At 36.8% G+C, this 21,753-nt stretch overlaps 2 protein-coding genes across 3 annotated transcripts; one reads left to right on the top strand and one right to left on the bottom strand.

Annotated features, from left to right (window-relative positions):
- The first annotated feature begins 1,042 nt into the window (after positions 1 to 1,042).
- Positions 1,043 to 13,055, top strand: edaradd (EDAR-associated death domain). Of its 2 annotated transcripts, none has more exons than XM_079832723.1 (6): positions 1,043 to 1,326; positions 6,697 to 6,755; positions 7,305 to 7,356; positions 7,579 to 7,649; positions 8,051 to 8,102; positions 11,092 to 13,055. In XM_079832723.1, the coding sequence occupies exons 1-6, from the start codon at positions 1,269 to 1,271 to the stop codon at positions 11,466 to 11,468; spliced, it is 669 nt and encodes a 222-aa protein (XP_079688849.1). In that variant the 5' UTR covers positions 1,043 to 1,268; the 3' UTR covers positions 11,469 to 13,055. The 2 variants fall into 2 exon arrangements, with proteins under 2 accessions (XP_079688849.1, XP_079688850.1); XM_079832724.1 differs by lacking the exon at positions 1,043 to 1,326 and adding an exon at positions 6,207 to 6,415.
- A 289-nt stretch (positions 13,056 to 13,344) lies between these two features.
- LOC307136683 (uncharacterized protein) lies at positions 13,345 to 21,349 on the bottom strand. Its single transcript, XM_079833931.1, has 5 exons — positions 21,270 to 21,349; positions 18,918 to 18,978; positions 18,487 to 18,580; positions 18,248 to 18,381; positions 13,345 to 18,158 (listed from the first exon to the last, which is right to left on the bottom strand). Exons 2-5 carry the CDS (start codon positions 18,921 to 18,923, stop codon positions 14,121 to 14,123), a joined length of 4,272 nt encoding a protein of 1,423 aa, XP_079690057.1. The 5' UTR covers positions 18,924 to 18,978; positions 21,270 to 21,349; the 3' UTR covers positions 13,345 to 14,120.
- Between the last annotated feature and the right edge of the window lie 404 nt (positions 21,350 to 21,753).

The following is a 21,753-nucleotide window of genomic DNA, read 5'->3' as shown; positions in this document are numbered from 1 at the left end:
GCTTCAAAATTAAAGAAATCTTTGGAAGATAGGCTTTCACTGAACATTTATTTTACTATAGCAAAAGTAAATTTCTTACTTAAGTAACTTTTTTTTATGTTGATTAAAAATAAGACAAATCTGATTATATTTGAATCTGATATCTGTTATTTAACAGTTGAGATGGTTCTTTAATGCTGATCTAACCAGCAGAAGACACGAGCCGCGGTTTAAATCCTAGTTGCGCTGGCGGGGCATGTTGTCACACTGTGTTACATGGAGCCCCTTAGAACTACTTTTATGAATTCCATGAGAAAAAGGTGAATAAAGGTGAATAAAGACTCAGAGCCAATGTTCAGAAATGCTTCATTATTATTATTTATTAACTGTGCTGTATAGCTGTGTTTTGAGGTGTTTGTTGTCAAACTAAAAAATATATATTTTTAACGATTAAAAAATGCCATTCTTTTATTTGAAAAGGTTAATAATTGTATTTTATTGACAACATATTTTAGTTTATCTTAGTTTTTTTTTATTATTATATAAGATAACATTTTAAGTGTCATTTGGTCATGTTACAAATGTACCCCTCGCATGGTCATGTTGTCACATTTCACTTCCATTCTTTCAGGGTAAATCAAGAAAAAAAAAGTAGCCTATACACTGTATTAATGAAACAAAACCACATAATTGTACTAGACATACGTACAATTAATGTGGGAAAAAATAAATACTCTGAACCCCAAGTGGATTTACACAAACTGCACTCTTAAAACAAATGTGTTGAAAACAACACAACATGTGTCTTTAGTAACACAAAATGTGTTACGAATCCTTTTACACATATTTTGTGTTCATTTAACTCATAATTTTTAAGAGAGTGGAGAAAGTCAAAATGCGTTAGGCTGCAGTGCAGTTCCTATCCATTACATCGCTATTTGTGAGTGACCAAACTCCATGACCTTAGCTATGGGACATTTTCACGTTTGTGGTCGGAGGCAGAGGTGAGAAAATATGGCGTTATCTATGGCGTAAATGCTCGCGCGTTCTACGCAATTTCCTTGTGTGGGAGAGAGACTCTCGAGCGCTCTGCTCTCCCATAGCTCACGTCACTCAAGCAAGTGGATGTCTGTTATGCTGTGCAAGAAAAGTTGCTTCAGTTAGTTTGAAGGGTTTTGTGTAGATTCTATCTGCCAGGACAGCCCGCGCAGAAACGCGCTCAAGGTGAAGTAAACACCGGCGTCTTACAAATCCAGTATTCGTGTAAAGGTCATCAGCGATCTTCTCCTATGTTTGAGACAATCGTAGTGAACATGACGAGTTTGAAGGCGTTTACCGAGCCGTTTGGTAAGTAAATCTGCTGGGGTCTTTACTAAACTTTCTTTGTTAGCCTACTGGAGAAAACATTTGCTTTATACCGGTGAGGCAAAGTGATGGACACTTGTTTTTTGGTCACACTTTATATCAGGATCCAATTCTCACTATTAACGAACCATTAACTGCCAGTTTGCCTCAATAAACTCGTAATTACTGCTTATTAATAGTTAGTAAGGTATTGGGTAGGATTAATGGATGTAGAATATGGTCATGCAGAATAAGGCATTAACATGTGCTTTATAAGTACTAATAAACAGGTAACATCATAGTAATATGCATGCTAATAAGCAACTAGTTCATAGGGAGAATTGGACTCTAAATTAAAGTGTTGTTGTTTTTGTTTGTTTGTTTTGAGTTTGATAGGGTCTTTTTGTCGTTTACACAAGTAGACAAATGCATTTGCATTTAGGTCTATATATATTTGATTTGTTTGATGGGACGGATCAAGTGCAATGTACGGTGTGACTTCAGCTTTACGGATGCAGTGTTTCTTTCTTATTCTTTTTTATTTGTGTATTTGTTTGATTTATTAGTTTTGATTTAAAAAAGCCTTTATGATTTGCATGTAGAGGTGACAGGGTTTATACTGTCGTATTTATTTGTGTTGCTTCTGTTAGTGCATGGGTGGCCATGCAGAAGAAGATCTGTGCAGAGGGTTTTGCCCTGCAGGATTATATTATGATGTGGTTTACATTTTATCTGTTCAAGTGCATCCCGAGCAAGCAGCTACACGCTCTCTGCATTCCCTTGCTGAGCAGAAACACTCATGAATGGATGCAGGCTGCGCAGGTTTGGATTCGTCTGCAGTACTGACTGGGGCTAAATGTGGCACGTGTAGATGGATCTGTCCATGAGCTTTAGTTTATCTCTCTACTGCTGTAAAGAATGAAACACACTGGGTTGTGAATGAGTAAAACATTTGTAGCAGATTTTGATATAAAATGATTTAGCATAAGCTTTATTATTAGTATTGGGTATTTTTTTGTAGTGGGGCAGAAGAAAATATCTTTCCAGACAGAGATAACATCAGCTCAAGGTGCTAGGCACTCTTTCCGGTTTAATGCTTACATCAGAATTTGTTGCTTGTTTTTTTTTCCCTGCATGTACTTTCAGCAGTCACCATGATACATGGTGCTTCACTTCTGAAAGCCAACATCCTGTTTCAGCTGATGGGATTTCTTAGAAAATACCCTTTGTATTTCCTATTAATTCCTCTGAATTGTGTCTCTTTCGTGTGAAGCAGCAGGAATGGTCAACACACACACAACATTACGTGGGTACAACTAGAGGTTAGGTTGTCTAGTGTGGGTGAGACTGGGGTAATAACCAGTCTACATGATCAATCTTTTCCCTCACCAAACCTTAGGAAACAGACAGTCAGTGTTTTCTGACTGATATCTAAAATTGTCTCTAACCCTTTAGCATAACTCGTTATAATGGAAGTCACACTTTATTATGCTTTATCTCGAAAAAGAGACTGATGATTGAAGTTTAAAAAAGCTTTGGATACTTATTTAGCAGGAAATTGGACTATTCCAAGTGCTTATTATTCACCCAATGGTGTCATAATTTCAGGGCTAACATCATCCTGGGTCAGTGTTGAGGAAAGTTACTTTTAAAAGTAATGTATTGCAATATTGCGTTACTAGCTAATTGTGTTAGTTTCTTTTTATGAAAAGTAATATGTTATGTTACTTTTTCTTACCTGGCCTGGGCTTGCTTGATTTTGTTTGTTTTAATAAACAAACCCTTTCACACCAAAAGTGAAATTGGCCTCAGGCTGAAGGAAATACAATTCACGTTTTGTACAGTAGAGGGCACAGCTCACATTTTGGAGCGCAGAAGTATAGGACGCATGAGAAGAAAGTTCAAAACTTCTGCGATAAAAACAAAAAAATGAAACCCAAATTTGATGTTTATCTAATATATCAGTATAGAATTCTGAATCTGTTTTTGTGCAAGTGAGATGAGTAAATGCATGCTCACATTTAAGTGTATACAATAACCATCATGTTTACACGTTTTTGCCTTTGCACTTTACTCACGATTTCTCTTAAATGGGGATAAGAGAGCTGTCAGTCAATAATAGGGAAAACAAAGTTACTTATTTGAAAAAGTAACAGATATTTTGTTGTAAATTTAAAAGTAATGCGTTACTTTCTAGTTACTTGAAAAAAAGTAATCTGATTAAGTATCTCTCATTACTTGTTATGCGTTACCCCAACACTGTCCTGGGTTATCTTGTCCCATATTTCTCGCAATGTATTGTAGTTCCTTGCTGTTTTTATACTTTTCTTTAGGTTAGTAATGGTTAGGTTTTGATACTTTTCTAGGTACGTATCTGTCCCAAATGGCACCCTAAACACTCGTGGTCTTCTTACAAGTCCGCACTTTCCGCTTTGAATGTTGGGAAGAAGTCTGCTGCTCATCTAGGGTGCATAACAACCGAAAGGGGGTGCTTGTGAGCACCCTTCTGACACCCAAAATGAGAAATGCGAAACCAAACACGCACGCGGTGGCCATTGTCCACAAGACCTTAATTGCATATGAAATGTGCCTTTTGTGACGGGGCCTTTGGCTTAACATTCTTTTTCGCATTCGCATTATTTAACCTACATTATGCAACAAGCATGTAACCTGGTTTAATAACTACTTATCCATTTATGGAAATGTTGCCACTGAAACCCTTTTTGGTTGCATTAATGTTGTGTTGTATCCGAGTTAAACGGACTATCGAAAATAATGACATTTAGGCTTGGGTCTTTGTTGAGTCCACTGATTGTTGATTGGATGGAGGGAGATCTGAATGTGAGTTTTGCAGTCGACTGTTAGAAAAGCAGTCACAGCGGCAGGGCACGACTTTGCTTGTGAAATAGAGTGAAATCGGTGGGGAGGAGGTAATTTAGTTTACCTGTTTATTTACTCGTTTATTTAAAGCTGCAGTTAAAAAATTATCCTAAATACATTTTTGAGCAAGTACATAACCAGCCAGTGGTCAAAACTATCTCCTTACTTTAACCCGATTCACAACGGTAAACTTGTAATAATGTGTTATAAGTTGAGTGGTACTGGTAGCTTTCCGCTACCTTTTTGAAATTCAAGCATGTCGCCGTTCGTCACGTCTGTATACATAAAGGAGTCCCGGGTAGTAGGGCTGCCACTAATGATTATTTTTATATCGATTAATATTGACTAATTTATAGATTAATCAGTTAATCTATCGACTAATTTATCGCAATAATTTTCAACAGTTTTACTTAAAAACATTTCCTTTAACTTGCATCGTTGGCCTTCAGTAGTGTACTATTAAAAAAAAGTATAAATGTAAACAAGCCCTTGACAAAATGTAAAATTAAAAGAGTAAAAAGGTACAAATTTGTAAACCAACATAACAAAACAAAAAAGAGAATATCAGCAAATACTTTTTTAAATAAAATAGTGTTGTCACGATACCAAAATTATGACTTCGATATGATACCAGACTAAAATACCTCAATACCGATACTGAATCAATACCATGGCAAAAAAACGTAAAAGTAATTGAATAATATTACAGAACTTACTATTCATTGTTTTATCATTGTTTTTTAGGGTTAAAAAACCATGTTCCTGCCAGGTTCCTGCCCTGCCCTGCCCTGCCCTGCTTCACACAGAATATAAGGTCCGGCCCTTTAAGAGCTGCACAGACCAAATTCATTGTAGTTGCAATTCATTGTAACACCCGATTTCTCATTCAACTCTGTATACGTTCACTAAAGATTTATCCGACTGCGTTTACCCGAATACTCACCAGGACGTGCATTTTAAAATATTTTTTACCATTTAAACCCAATAATCCGCGAAACTGGCATCGCGATCTGTCTGAGTGAAAGGCATGTGCGCGGCTTCAGGTCAGAGTCCGGCAGCGAGCGCGACGACGTCCCGGCCGCGCCGCACTTTTCTGTTGCTTTCTTTTTCCTGAGCTGCACGTATATATTTGACGGTTCTGCTTCCATTGTTTGGTGAACGGTGGAATTAGAGCTCACACACACATCCTCACTCCTGCTGTCACACATCGATTATTAGAGTGCTGTCAAAGTACCGGTACTAATACAATTTCATATCATACCCAACTTACCCAGTCGACTAAAAATATTGACGTTGACTAATTAACAGCGTCGACGCAGTCGATTGTATCGACCAATCGCGACAGGCCTACCAGGTAGGCTATATCGCATGTGAGGATGCTGCAGGTGGCGGATCATTTATACCTTTATCTCACAGCAGCTGGAATAATTAAATTTATAATTTGATGACGGATTGTAATCCAGAAAGGTCCAAAAGACAATCATCAGTGACAACTGGAGATTAACCCGTAGTCATAAGCAAGATTAGACTGTACAGAAATTGAAATCTACAGGTAACGCTAATACACACTAAATACACGTAGTCATGCAATGCGGATGTTGTTAACATTAAACATTTGAGAACAAAGATGGCTTAAAATCACCCCTTCCCCTTGACACTTGGCCTGAAGAAAGGGGAGGGGCTTATTCAGACGAAATGATTAAAGAAGTCCTGCATGTCACTACGTGAAACTGAAAGCAAATAAAAAATAGAATGCATGCATGGCTGAATCGTTTACAATAAGATCAATAACATACATTTAGAAAATAGGATACATTTTTTTTAAGTCTTGAAATATAGTACAAACACAAATCGACATTCCGCCCAGACATTAAAATGAAACATTACAATTTTGTGACAGTTCAAAGCTAATCAATATCAATTGCATCATTGTCTCTGTGCCAGGAAAGCAGTGATCTGTGTTTGAATTTGCCATGGTGGTACTGAAATATGCACAGACGCTCTCACACACACAAACTCACACGCGTCTCGCACACTTCCTTCCTCTCGCAGTCAGTCATTTTTACTGGAAGTCCTCTTTCTTTATGTTTGTTGGTTCCGTAATTGTCATACAGCTTCCGAGGAGTGTTTGTGAACTGCCACTGCTCGACGTTTTGGAATCCGGCACACTTGTATAGTGGAGGAGCCTTTTTTTGCGACAAAACAATAACAGGTGCTTTTTGTCTTCGAAAAATTCGATATTTAACTGATGATTTTGGAACTCAATGTGTGCATTTTCTCTTTAAATAGAAAATAATCAAATGCTATCATACTTGTCACATTTTGTTCTTGCATATCATCACGGTTGTCTCAATCAGTACCTTTTCTTTTGTGCCAGATATATTAGCACAAATTCTGTATGTTTCTATTCACAAATGAAAAATAAGTCATTCAGTTTGTTGTAGTCTAACTGCCAATGTTGATGTGATGTTTCACCTTTGGGGGTTTTTGCAGGGAGAGTGGCTTCTGAACCGGTGGAGGACACTGACCCCAGCAGCTTCATTACAGATATGGTATGCTTTTTATTTTTTCCAAAACAAACAGTTGATTTATTTATAAGTAAAGGTCTTACTTTACTCACTCAGAAGAGTTGGGTGGGATGTTAGGGATTGTTGTAATACCCACTGCACTGCAACTGACACATCTGTTGGATCATATGTGATGTTTAGTTTTGGTTTGTTATGACAGACTACACGAGTTGTAAACATTGTCGTCTTTCATATTGTGATCACATGCCACTGATTATGTAGGTTAGACATGATTTTCATACATGATATCAAAGTAGCATTGGATGGGAGGAGCAGGTTTTGAAACCCACACTCTACCTTGTTGTGTGACGCCCTCAGAGGTTTGTTCTAGCATGCTCTCTGCTCATTTATCCACACATCTGAAAGTTTAATTCCTCCTTCCCCCCTTCACTGTACGCACCTCCTCTCTACAAATGTGTCCCAACACGTAGAAAGAGAAACAAAGGTGTATTGTTTTCCTTGATTCAGATGTGTGTGGTGTGAGTTTGACCTCTGGGGGTCTTTGCTGATGATTTTCTTTTCTCTGTGCTTCAGTCTTTAAGGTCAAATTACCCTGTTCAGGTCACTGATCCACAATGTATCAGAGGTATTTATTGTTTATTCACATTGTCATGCACTGAATGTTTAAGTCCTGTCTGCTTATTTAATACATTCTGCTGATCTCAGTTCAGGTATTGAGAATGGTGACCTTATGGTCAGCCTCCACATTTTCCATTTAATCATGTTCAGTAGGACCTGAAGACACTAATAGTGTTAATAAAAGATCATCAGATTTATTCATAGAAATCTGACCTTTGATTCTCTACAGATCCTGTAACCCTACAGATCAGCTCTGTGCCCCCTGGCTATCTGTCGTCAGCGGTGGACAGAATACGACAGGTGAGTCATGTGATCTTTCAGTTGCCTGAGATCATTTCTTTGCATCTAGTTGGCTCTGATCACATTCTATCATTATTTGCTGAAGTCACATACTCATTTCTGACAACATCCTTATTTATAGATGCAAACCACACACTTTGTGGTGTACTGATTCTTGAGCAGTTGTATGATGTGGGCTGTATAAGAAATATGTGGTTTATGTGTAAATGCCAAAGGCTGCTTTTTATTCCACTCCTCTGGACTGTGCGGTTATTCCCCCTTACGTCTTTAACATGTTCTCAGATGAGTATTCTTTAGGGGTGTGGAGTCACTTGTTCTGTACCACTTATTTTAATGTATTTTTGTTATAATAGAGCCTTCTTTTTATACACAAGCCTTAACATCTCTTCTCTATCACCCAGCCTGTCGAAGATGATGTTACTGAATTTATTCCATCGGCTTCTGTTTCATCAGGTATGTGTCGATGGTAGAATACTGGTTTTATATGCTACAAGTGATCACAACATATACAGTGCGAAAATGAATATTTATTTTAAAAAAGTATGTATGTACCTTTGTTGTTGTTGTTTATTTACACATTTACATAATGAGCAAGTACATCGCTATCTTCCAAACCGTGTTTTTGTCTTATCCTGAATCACTGTAACTGAAACACTATAATAAGTGTTTATATTTGGACTATTTTAGACCGGGGAGGACAATAACCGCTGCCGAGTAGCCCAGTACCTGTGTGACTCGTCATATACATAAACAGAAAGATAGCTCGGGCTACAATGTTCTTCCACATGACGCATGCAGTTTTGTTTGTGTCAAAAGTTACATAGTGTCTCTTTTAAAGATTAGCTTTAAGTTAGCATTAGATTCAAGCAAATGAGCACCAACAATTAGCCGATTCATTGAAAGTAAAATCTCTTGATAGGGTATTGATACAACCACTGATCTATATACATGACTGGATTGCTCATTGCATTCTAAACTGCCATCAGGCGGTGAAGCCACCGGAAGTTTTCGAGCGGCGATCTTACTATTCCCTACCGACAGAGGGCATCATTGACATACAACCAAAACATTGATCTAAAATCACCCGATTTGCAGCGTCTCAGTCTCACAGGATTAGTTTTACTATAGATGTATGTCAATTAATAGTTACTTCAGATGTTATCTGTAATGTTTATGGTCTTTTCGGAGAGGATAAGTCATGTGTTGAAATATTTGATGTGGGTGTGTTTACTGCACACATCCGAAACAAATATACACCAAAAATATATTGCTTTATGTATATAATTATGGAGGAAATATTAAACATTAACATATATCGGTGTTAAGCTGCAGAAATGTATTCAAATAGCCTAGACAATAAATATTAAAGGGTTAGTTCACCCAAAAATGAAAATTCTGTCATTAATTACTTTCCCTCATGTCGTTCGACACCCGTAAGACCTCCGTTCATCTTCGGAACACAAATGAAGATATTTTATTTGAAATCCGATGGCTCAGAAAGGCCTCCATTGGCACAATGCACTTTACACTCTCAAGACCCTTAAAAGGTACTAAAGACGTCGTTACAAAGTCCATCTCACTGCAGTGGTTCTACAATAACTTTATGAAGGGACGAGAATAGTTTTTGTGCACAAAAAAAACCTAAATAACGACTTATATAGTGATGACTGATTTCAAAACACAGCATCATGAAGCTTCGAAGCGTTATGAATCAGCGAGTCGAATCATGATACGGATTGCGTGTCAAACCAACAAACTGCTGAAATTACGTGACTTTGGCGATCCAAACCGCTGAATCGACTCACTGATTCATAATGCTTCGAAGCTTCATGATGCAGTGTTTTGAAATCGGTCATTATACATAATGCTGAGGATTTTCGTCCGTCAGCTAATCTGATGTTTACTACTGTAATGAATATGAACCTAACGTTTAAATGAGCAGGGAAAATTCCCGACTTTAAACAAATTACCATTTACATGCTTAGGACGTTTCTGTTGTAAGAATGTACAGGGAGACTTCAGATATAAAAACGGTGTTTCCTTGGGCAATCATATAACATCCTATTAATTTATTATAACGTGTGAGCTTACTAAGGAATACCAATATGGCGGTGCGGTGGCTTCACTTTTTATGATGCCATGAGCAATACGGTTCTCAATATAGATCAGTGGTTACAACGTACATTGCTTTCCTGTGTAGTACTGTACATTCACACTAAAGTTTCAATATAGAATTTAGAATTCTATAAAAATACTGGTAACACTTTCTATGAAGCACATGCTCACCAATAATGCATTATAAGAACAGTTATAGTTACATTGAAATTATTTTTATAATATGCATTTGCTTTTTCAATGTGCATGCTCATAATCCATTATACACTGATTTAAGTATTAATTAGTTAGTCGTATGGTTCCATAAATGGTCATTTTGATTTGTTAAAATCTATATCTCCTCAGCCTTATGCATGGTTTTGCCTTTAGCTGTTTGAAATGATGCTTTAAAAAATATAGTTTTGATAGTATGTAACTTTAAAAAAAAATGTGTTATGTTAAACTGTTTGTATTAATTATTTCTGTTTTGTTTTTTTCTCCGTTATTTTATTACAGGAATTATTGTTCATTAGTTACATTTACAAATAAACAACTTAAAATGTATAATGAGAACATCTTCATGATTTCTTAACATTCGCTTTTGGAAAATTATGAAAAACTATGTTTTCACTTTACTTAAAGCCATCAATGATACATTTATCGAGGTTAGTAACTGTTTTATTACTCACAATAAGTATTTATAAGAACACAACACTGCTATTAATAACAATATATTCACTTATTTGACAGAAATCTGAATTACTAAAAAGTCTTTAACTATAATATAATAACATTATAGCAAGGCAGGCTGCATATTTAAAAATACATTCGTGGAACCATAAGACTGACTAATTAATACTTATAAATCAGTGTAAAATGAGTTATGAGCATGCGCATTGAAAAAGCAAATGCATGACTTTTAAGTCATTATAAAAATAATATAAATGTAACTATAACTGTTCTTAAAATGCAGCATAAGTCTTGATGAGTCTAGTAATACTTACTTATAAATACGTATAAATTGGGCTATAATTCATTATAAGCATGAGCTTCATAGAAAGTGTTACCAAGATACTTTACTGAACTGAAATTGTCCATCAAAAATATTAATTTAGATATTATATATAATGGTAACACTTTTCTCATTTGTTAACATTAGTAAATGCATTGGTAACATGAACTAACAGTAAGCAATATATTTTTTAAAACAGTATTAATAAATGCTGTAGAAGTCTTGTTCGTTGTTAGTTCATGTTAACTAATGCAGGTATAAGTATTGTTACTGTTACTGTTGAATTGGAATTGTATGCACTTTCGTAATGTCTGCTTTTCTTTCCCTACTCTCCAGACTTTAGTAAAGAATATAAGTCCTGTAAGGAGTGTTTGTGTTCTGCCCCTCCACCCAAAATCAGTGACCTGATGAACGACGAAGACCTTCTGTACACCCTAAGGCTGAAGCTAGATCCAACTCACTGCACTGTCAAAAACTGGAAGAATTTTGCAAGCCGCTGGGGGATGAGCTACGACGAGCTCACACTTCTAGAGCAGCGCACACACGGTGCCACCTACCACAGTCCCACTCAAGAGTTCCTCCTGCGCTACAACCAGAAACCTGTCACGGAGCTCACCGAACTTTGCCAGCTTTACCAGCGAATCGATGTGCTACGATTGCTCCAGAGGTGGATGGAGAACGACTGGCCCTCGCGTTGGCAGAAGGCCCATTAGCTGGGACTTAACAATAACTTGACCTTAATGAATGAAACGTGTTCGTAGAATCTAAAATTCATGACTGCAGGGATGGACAGCAGGCCAGAACACACACTACTGAGCAGTGGTGGTACTAAGACAGTGGTTGTACACTGGACATTTTGGACTTTTGGCTGATTTCATCCAAGTGTCACAGATTGGTTCACATCTTTGAAATACATATATTTACTATGTGATTGAAGGGTGATCAACAAATGTAAGCAGTGGCGCCCCAGCACTTCAGGAGGAAATGGAAAGACCACTCAGGTGTGACTACACGTTTAGCTTCCGTCTGGAAACTCTCTGTCATTTCAGTCAAACGCTGTTTAATTTATTTTTAATGCAAACAGCCATCTGCTGGTGCTGCTGTGGCACTGTTGGTGGTTTTATGAAGTGTCCATAAATTAGTAACATTTATTATATGGTTTCTAAACCTTTAGTCTTTCATGCAATCTAGTAATGACCTACGCATTATTCACAATTGAGTGGCCGGTCAAGACACAAAAAACGGAATCTCCTTCATTTCAGCTGTAGTTCAGCTTCCTATAATTTCTCATTGCCAACAAATCCTGCAAAAAGGCAGATATATTCCAAGAAAATATGAGGTTAGAGGTAGCTCATAATGTTTTTGATTGATGCCAAATCACATATAGATTACAGCTATTTTGCAGTTGATTAAGCAACATAAAAAACAAGAGAATTGATGAGGTAAAGAAAAAGGTTTACCATTTAAACATAGTCCTAGCTACAGGGATATGGTACAGGATGCTTTGATTGTTGGCCTTTTTATGCAACAATGAATTTGTCTATACATTTTTGCTGAATTGAATGCAGGATGTAAGAATAGTTTGACTATTTACACTGAAATTCGTTCTGCTCGTGTTCTATGAATGAGACTCATTCTGTGGGGAGGGTTTGTGAAGTAGTCAGTTAAAGATTTAAAATGTACATTTGAGTATCATATAAAACATTGTGATATATATTCAAATTCCCATTGCACTGCTTACTGAGCACTTGAATTTAGTATCATGTTTGGTATGGATGGCACTTAAAAATAATATTCCCCCCTATTATTTGGAGTCTTTAAGAAAGATTTAGCATGTATCTAAGAAAGGAGGATTAAAATAGCAGTATAACTGCAGAGAACCATGGATTTGGAAGTTGATCGGACTTGCTTAAACAGTCTTAATTTGATTATCGAAAATATTTGATCGTTTCAAAAATGCAGGTGGTAGTGGTTTCAGAATTCATGGTCAAATGTCAATCACAATGCAGGTAGTATAGGGTATGTTTTGACAACATTACCTCTTCTAAACAAGTCTTCTTTAAAAAGTGTTTGGTTTTGTGCTCTGTACTCTACCTAGCTTTTAATGTCCTGTCTGAATGATAAAGCCACATCTGTTTGTGTGAATCAGAGGTTCTCTGTATAAAATAAAACTTTTATATGCACAGTATCTGAATATTTGTTATAATTATCTTTATAGTGTCAATAGGTACAAAATGATAGTGCTGTCAAATCGATTAATCGTGATTAATCGCATCTCAAATAAAAGTTTGTGTTTACATAATATATGTGTGCTGTGGATAATTATTATTATGTATGTATATATATATATATATATATATATATATATATATATATATATATATATATATATATATATATATATATATATATATATATATATAAATACACACACATGCATGTATATATATATGTAAGAATTTTTTTATATTTATATATAATATAAATGAAATAAATATATACATACAGTATATACATGCAAAAATGTCTTAATACATGTATGTGTGTGTATTCAAATATTCATAATTATACACAGTACACACACATATTATGTAAACACAAACTTTTATTTTGGATGCGATTAATCGATTTGACATCAACAATACATTATGAACTATTGGCATAGTTAATGTCAGAAGTGGTGAAAAACGAAACAAATCATTGTAGATGTTTTACTACTGTACTCAATCTGTTTTTCACATTGTTTGGGGATCTTTTAAAAAAGTTTCTATTTAAGGCATCCAGCATAACAGTGTGACATAATAATCAAATCTGAAGTGAGCATTAAAATAAATTAGCCAAGTGTTGTTCATTTGATAAACTTTATTAAAGTATTTTAAGAGAATTGTGCCTTTGCGAATATAGTAGGCACATGCTTCATTAAACAGACAGAAAGCCACACATATGTGGTTTTTAATAGGTGTAAGAAGTTTGTTTTTTTTTCAATTTGCAATACTGATGAATAAAAGTATAAAACTGTAATGGAAAGAAGTGTAAACAAAAGACAAATATATTAGATAACAATACACTATAAAACTGGCAAAATATACAGAATTATAGATTCAGTGGATTTTCTTTCATGTTCTTGTTATTATTTTGAGACGAGTCATTTAAAAACATTTAAAGAGATTATTATACAATTATGTATTTAACTGAATATAAAAATAATGACATCTCTGTCAAATACTATAATGCTTCTCCATAAATACTCTTCCCACTTTTAAAGTAAACAGTTGGTGTATTATTATTTTTTACATATTATTTTACATATCCATTAACTATATGGAGTGGATATGGAACCACACTATCAAGGTTTTACTTAAAGTTTAATCTGACGGCAAACCAAGCATGTTGTTCAAGCTGAGGGTCAACTTGTTATCATCTTCCTTGCTAGTAGTATCAACTACCGGATAGTCCTTATCAGCATTAGGCTTTGTGACTTTAAATGTTCCTCTATTCACTTTTGTAGGGCTGTCTGTTTCTGAAGATATGCTGAAATCTTGGCTTGAGGTACGTGCATTAGACAACCTCAGCCTTTCCTGGATGTCTACAGCGACTGTCTGCCCACTGACCCCAACAGATGGAGATGATGCTTTCCAATTTGTCTTGACTGACGAGCCAGAGACAACCGCGTCAGTAATTGTTTTCGTAGGGCCAGTTTTGTCGTCAACCACTCCAGTGAGTTCTTTCAAGATACTGTCAATGTTGCTGGCAGGCAATCTGTGAGTCTTGAAGACAGGTATATTTTTGGGGAGTTTTATTTCTGAAGTGGTACCATCTACTTCTGGTGCTTTAATGTTAATGTCCTCATCCTTTGATTCAACAGATCTGCGCCATTTGAAGGGCCATTTAAACCCACCCTTGGAGCCCTCAGCTTCAGCATTGATGCCTGGAACATCTACATCAACCCCAGCATTTGGTAGACTCAAGTCGACATCAGGACTACCAACCCCGGGTGCAGATAGGTTCAGATCTGGTCCACTTACATCAGCAGCAATGTCAACATCAGGAGATTTGACTTTTGGACCAGACAAGTTCAACTTTTTGAGTGTTGAGAATTTCAGCTTTCCTTTTGGAGCAGTGATGTCGACATCTGCTGTGGGAAGCTTTATATCAGCATCTGGCACTTTGACATCTGCATCAACTGCTGGAGCTGAGAGGCTGAGATCAGGAGCATCTGCATTTATGTCAATCCCAGGACTCTTCACTTTTGGACCAGAAAGGTCAACTTTTGGCTTCTTCATTGTAATCAGTTTCAGCTTTCCAGATGGAGCCTTTAAGTCTGGAGAATTGACATCTACACTGGGAACACTGACTTCAGCTTTTGGTAAAGTTGCATTTACATCAGGCACACTGATCCCAGCTTTGGGAAGATTTAGGTCACAACTACGTGCATTTAATTCTCCTTCGAGTTTGGGAACCGAGAGATCTAGATCTGCATTAGCATCCAGCTCAGGCCCTTTTACTTTTGGCTCAGACAGATTCAGATTTGGCAAATTGAAATGTGGCATCTTAAATTTTGTAGATGTGTTATTAATGCCAACATCTGGGACTTTTAGGTTTGCATCAGGTCCTTCAAGCTCTGCTTTTGGCAAGTTTATGTTTACATGTGGAGTGGTGAGATTTGGGGACTTAAGATTTCCCCCAATGTTCGCAGTTGGAGATTTTAAGTTGCCTTTTGGCAAACCAATGTCTAAAGAGGGAGTAGAAATGTCACCTTCAACTTTAGGTGTGGAAAGACTAAGATCAGGTGATTTAACATCTACATTAGGTCTTTTGAGTTCTGCTGTAGGGATATCCACATCTATATCAGGTGCATCTAATTTTGGTGTTTTAAGCCGAGGTCCAGAAAAACCAAACTTGGGAAACTTCAAGTGAGGTAGCTTGGCTTTGCCAGAGAGGGCATCAATGTCTATTTTAGGAGCATTTAAGTCATTGTCCGGGGCTTCGAGATCTACATTTGGACTTTTGATATTAGCATCTGGCAAGTTCAGATCCACACCTGGAGCCCGTAATTTGCCCTCCACTTTGGGTGCTGAAAGACTAAGATCTGGAGCTTCCAGGTCTAGGTCTGGTGCTTGGAGATCTGCCTGTCCATTGAGGTCTACATCTGGACCTTTCACTTTTGGCCCAAATAGATTTATTTTAGGCATTTTTACATGCGGCTTCTTTAATTTTCCAGATGGAGAGTCAATGTCAATATCTGGTGCCTGTACATCAACAGCTGGAGTTTTAATATCTAGATCCGGTGCAGAGAGGTTGAGGTTTGGTGCTTGGAGATCTGCCTGTGCATCGAGGTCTACATCTGGACCTTTCACTTTTGGCCCAAATAGATTTATTTTAGGCATTTTTACATGCGGCTTCTTTAGTTTTCCAGATGGAGAGTCAATGTCAATATCTGGAGCCTGTACATCAACAGCTGGAGTTTTAATATCTAGATCCGGTGCAGAGAGGTTGAGGTTTGGTGCTTGGAGATCTGCCTGTGCATCGAGGTCTACATCTGGACCTTTCACTTTTGGCCCAAATAGATTTATTTTAGGCATTTTTACATGCGGCTTCTTTAGTTTTCCAGATGGAGAGTCAATGTCAATATCTGGAGCCTGTACATCAACAGCTGGAGTTTTAATATCTAGATCCGGTGCAGAGAGGTTGAGGTTTGGTGCTTGGAGATCTGCCTGTGCATCGAGGTCTACATCTGGACCTTTCACTTTTGGCCCAAATAGATTTATTTTAGGCATTTTTACATGCGGCTTCTTTAGTTTTCCAGATGGAGAGTCAATGTCAATATCTGGTGCCTGTACATCAACAGCTGGAGTTTTAATATCTAGATCTGGTGCAGAGAGGTTGAGGTTTGGTGCTTGGAGATCTGCCTGTGCATCGAGGTCTACATCTGGACCTTTCACTTTTGGCCCAAATAGATTTATTTTAGGCATTTTTACATGCGGCTTCTTTAGTTTTCCAGATGGAGAGTCAATGTCAATATCTGGTGCCTGTACATCAACAGCTGGAGTTTTAATATCTAGATCTGGTGCAGAGAGGTTGAGGTTTGGTGCTTGGAGATCTGCCTGTGCATTGAGGTCTACATCTGGACCTTTCACTTTAGGCCCAGATAGATTTATTTTAGGTATTTTTACATGCGGCTTCTTCAGTTTTCCAGATGGAGCTTCTATGTCAATATCTGGAGTTTTAATATCTAGATCCGGTGCAGAGAGGTTGAGGTTTGGTGCCTTGACATCTAGATTCGGTCCTTCCAGTTCAGCTTTTGGCAGATTCATATCTACCTTAGGAGCCGACATGTTCAAGTCTGGTGCTCGTATGCCTGCATTTACATCTGGAGTTTTCAACTTTGATTTATGTAAGTGTAGCTTTGGCATTTTAAGAGTTGAGAACTTGTGCTTTGCAGATGGAGCATGAACATCTACATCAGGTGCTTTTACATTAACATCTGTGTTTGGGATGCTGATATCTCCATCTATCTTTGGTGCTGAGAGACTCAAATCCGGTGTTGAGACATTGGCATCCAAGCCAACACCTGGTGCTTTAACCTTTTTCCCAAATGTGGGTTTCTTGAATGTTGGAAACTTTATTTTGCCAGAGGGAGCACCTATATCAGGAGTTTGAATATCTAAGTCTGGAGCTTCAAGATTGGCTCTCGGCAGATTCATGTCAACATTTGGTGCATTGACATCTGCGTTTAATTTTGGGGCAGAAAGCGCAAGATTTGGTGTATTTAGATTTGCATCAACACTCGCCTCTGGTACTTTTACTTTTGTAGTTTTTGCTTTCTTTAATTTGGGAAATTTAAACTTGCCAGATGAAGGTTCAATATTCACTTTTGGTGTGTCGATGTCCAGGTTTGGAGCACTGAGCTCAGGGGTGTTAATTTCTCCATTAATCTTTGGGGCTGACAGACTTAGATCAGGGGTTTTTAGGCCAGCATTTATGTCTGGGGTTGTTAAATTCACATCACCATCAACCTTTGGTTTTTTAGCCTGTAGATTGAAGTCGGGCATTTTGAACTTGGGCGTTTTGGTCTTCAAATCAGGTTTATCCACATTAACAGAAACATCCGGAGTGTTTAGACTAGGGGTGGAGACACTGACATCAGGAGCTTCTAATTTGCCATCCAGACCTGCTCCATCAAGATTTGGTGCAGACATGCCAAAAGTTGGCCTTTTGAACACTGGGCGGCTAAAGTTTGGTGTGGCATCCTTTAGCTCAATCTCTGGCCTATCAGCATTTACTTTTGGGATTGAGATGCCACCCTTGAGACTTGGGGCATTTATCTGTCCATTTAGCCCATTAACCTGAACACCTGGTGCTTGAAGTCCTGCCTCAGTGTTCAATCCGAGATCACCAAGGGACTAAAGAGGAAGAAGAGATGAAGACATGATGAGACCTGTTTAGCATAATTTTTTCTTTTTTTCTTTCTTTAATTCACAAGATTGCTTACCACTCCTGCTTTTAGGTCTTTTGTCGTCTTAAGTTCAAGGTTATTGTCATAGGGCTCAATGATTCTGATCAGTTCTAGCACATCATCTTTACTGAGGTGGTCCAGATGAATTGTTGCAGAAACAAGCCCATGTCCTGATAGAAACAAAAAGAGAGGATGTTACAGAATCAATGAAGTTTGCTTGTATGATTGAGGCAACATAATATAAGATACATGCTCAGTTTATGTGAGTTCTTTACCTTCTTGCAGGTTAATTGCTGGATTTGTGATTCCTGTGACTACGGCCCCTCCTTTCCCTTTGCCCTCCAAAGTTACACTCTTTGTTTCTCCATTCTGCACATGAACAAGGTGACTTACTACCATACATTAAAGTGTTTTGTTCATAATATCATATGTACACATAATATTATATGCATCAGTAAAATATATTTTACTGTGCCGTGGCAAGGATGTAATCAGAGGTTAAAAAAAATGAATGTGTGAAATGTAATTAAAGCTGCTGTAAACGATTGTTAGCCATGCTGGAACTTCCATCAGCCTTAACCATTGAATCAGACACGCCCTGTCTTCTTAATGGCTAAACAAATCTGATTACATCTGTCAGGTTATAGGGATCATTTCTGTGTGCCATTGCACCTTTAAATTGCTATTTTGGAGACAGGGTACCAACCATCATGTCTTCACTCTTTAAATACAACTGGACATGTCATGAAAACCAGCTTTCAGAAGATCTGTCAAAACAAAAACAACAAGACATTTTATCATTAGCATTTGGGACTGTGCTATGTGAGCATTCACTTTTTAAATGATTTTTAAAAAATGTATAGCCTACATTTGAAATTTGCAAGTAAAATGACTGACAGGCCCACTGACCTAGTCATTCAACCAAGCATTTTATTTTAGTATTTTTAGGAGCATACAAAGGAAGCACAGTGACTAATCGGAATTTGAGGCTAGTTTCAGACCTAAGAACAGGAGAAACCCCTGCTGATTCAAAACAAAGCTGTTCAGCTCACAATCGGCATGACATTGTCACTCCATAAATGGGCATAAGTGTGCGATTACTTCCTTGCTTAACGCCTTCCCACACTCCCTTATACATTTGTTACATCAATATTGCATCATTTTCAGTAGCCTTGACTGTACATTGACTGGGAATAAAGATAATATGAAGCACCACTGTTACATGTTTTTAAAAGATGAATTGGTTGATAGTTGCACTTTTTTATCAATATAAATTATTAACTAAAAACAATAAACATTGTGTTTTGAAGAAGGGAAAAGTCAGGAACCACCTCCAGTTTTTCCAAGACAGAAATGTTATTATGTAGTTCAGATGTTAATCAGATGTTCAACAAGACTAGATCTCATAGTGAGAATGTGTTTGTCAAAAGATGAATAAGATAGGAAGATACTAGCCCACTATTCTTATATATATTATATATATATATATATATATATATATATATATATATATATATATATATATATATATATATATATATATATATATATATATATATATATATATATATATATATATATATATATATATATATATATGTATGTATGTATATAAATGTGTTCCCTTTGCCTTATAAAGTCAAAGGTCTGCAATCTTGCAGCAAATCACATGGGCTGTGGCTTTATGACATAATGACCTCTTCAATCTCACACAACCTTATATGTGCAAAATATAGCATCTACAGGCCCAACTTTTCAGATTTCAGAATGTAAAACACAGCAGGTCTAACCTCCTATAATTCAAAATAAATGCTTTTTAACCTGGCATTCTGTGTCTTTAACAGATTGTGTATGTGTTTGTGTGTGTAGCTTTTGTCAGGAATGCTTTAGGAATGGATGGACTGTGGAGTATGAGGAGAACCAGTTTGTTCAGATGAAAGAAAGATGTGGAGATAAATTCCAGAGGCCTGATGTATAAACGTTGAGTACACACAAAAAAGGCATTGAAATGTGCATATGCAATTTTCCATGCACATATCAGGACTTATACATATATTTTTTACTTTTTAGCAATGTAATTTGACTGAACAAATGGCATTTATAGTCCGTATCTCATATTTTCCTAATGTCTTATATACCAACATGGTATCACGAGGATTGGAATATACATATGGAAAGATGAGGATATGCGTAAAACTAGGCATTTTAAGCTCCCTATATGGTTAATTCGGGGAGGAGACAGGGTGAAGATGCAAGTACGCATTTTTTTACTGACTGGGTTTTATAAAGGGTCAGGTTTTTATAAATTGCGCCAGTTCTTTATGCACTTTTGTGTGTACGCAAAATCTAGCTTTTAGCATCCTAACTTTTAGGATAAAATCTACGTAAAGTTTTATACATGGGGCCCCAGGTACCTCTTCATCTCTCTTGCTTTTTTCGCCTAAATGTCTGTCTTCCAATTGAATCTGTTTTGTCTAAAGCACATTATTCAGACTGTGATTGGAAGGGCCAAATGACTTGACAATGTAGTGAAGATTTCAAGGTCAAAATCAGAACAATACAATTACACAATAAAGTTTAATCAGCAACACGAATCATCTAATATGTCACCTTGCTTCTAAAAAAAACTGATGCTAAAAAGCCATCTTTGTTATCATAATATTATAATTATAGCCTACACATGACGCATGATGAATCAGTTATAAACGTTTCGGCTTAGCAAAATACAACATTTCTTTTGTTCACAATTTTGTGAACGTTTTCAGTTTCTATTAATCACTAAAACCTTAACAAACTCACATTTATAACAACAACCTGAGCAAAGTCCACAGCACACACAAATATTTAAGCTTCAAAAACAGAACAATTTGAATATTTATTCCATATTTGTGTCTCTACATATTGCAAGTAAGTGAATCTATCCATTTCCATCAGAGGCAAAGATGCCTAAACATAAAATCATGATGCAGAATGATAAATTACACTCTGATGTTCTTTCTGATTCTGTATGTTTTATATTAGCAGCAAAGAACCAAACAGTGGAGAGTAAGCCACTTACCCAAAATCGTTCATGTGAGTGTTTCTGTAGCCGCTGGTGTTGACACCTCTAAACTCCAGGTGAATATGACTGTCATCCTCACTGTCGTGGGGTTTCTGTCAGATAAATGCATGTGGAGCCACCAAACAGGTTATACAACATCAGCATGACAACCACACACACACACACACACACACACACACACCGAAACTACAGATACAGAGAGTAAGTTTGGTGAAGATGACTGTTCCTGTTGTATGTTTTGAATCAATGTTTATTTTTTATATTTTTTTTTGGCCTTCTGCCTCATGGAGAACTTTAGTTCAGACAGACTTGCCAAAGCAACAGTGATTTGATCAGAAAGCCCAAAAAAATTATTTGGAAAAAACCTGCATTTGTTAATGTTATATATTAAAAATCCTCATACTTGAACTACGCTGAGCTAAACTATGTCTTAGTCAAGGATGCAATCAAATATTTAATATTTGTGGGGACCAAATGTCAA

Source organism: Gobio gobio, assembly GCF_949357685.1.
Source record: "Gobio gobio genome assembly, chromosome: 13".
NCBI classification, from domain to species: domain Eukaryota; kingdom Metazoa; phylum Chordata; class Actinopteri; order Cypriniformes; family Gobionidae; genus Gobio; species Gobio gobio.
Note: the sequence above shows the minus strand (reverse complement) of the source record. Positions and strands in the feature narration are given on the sequence as shown.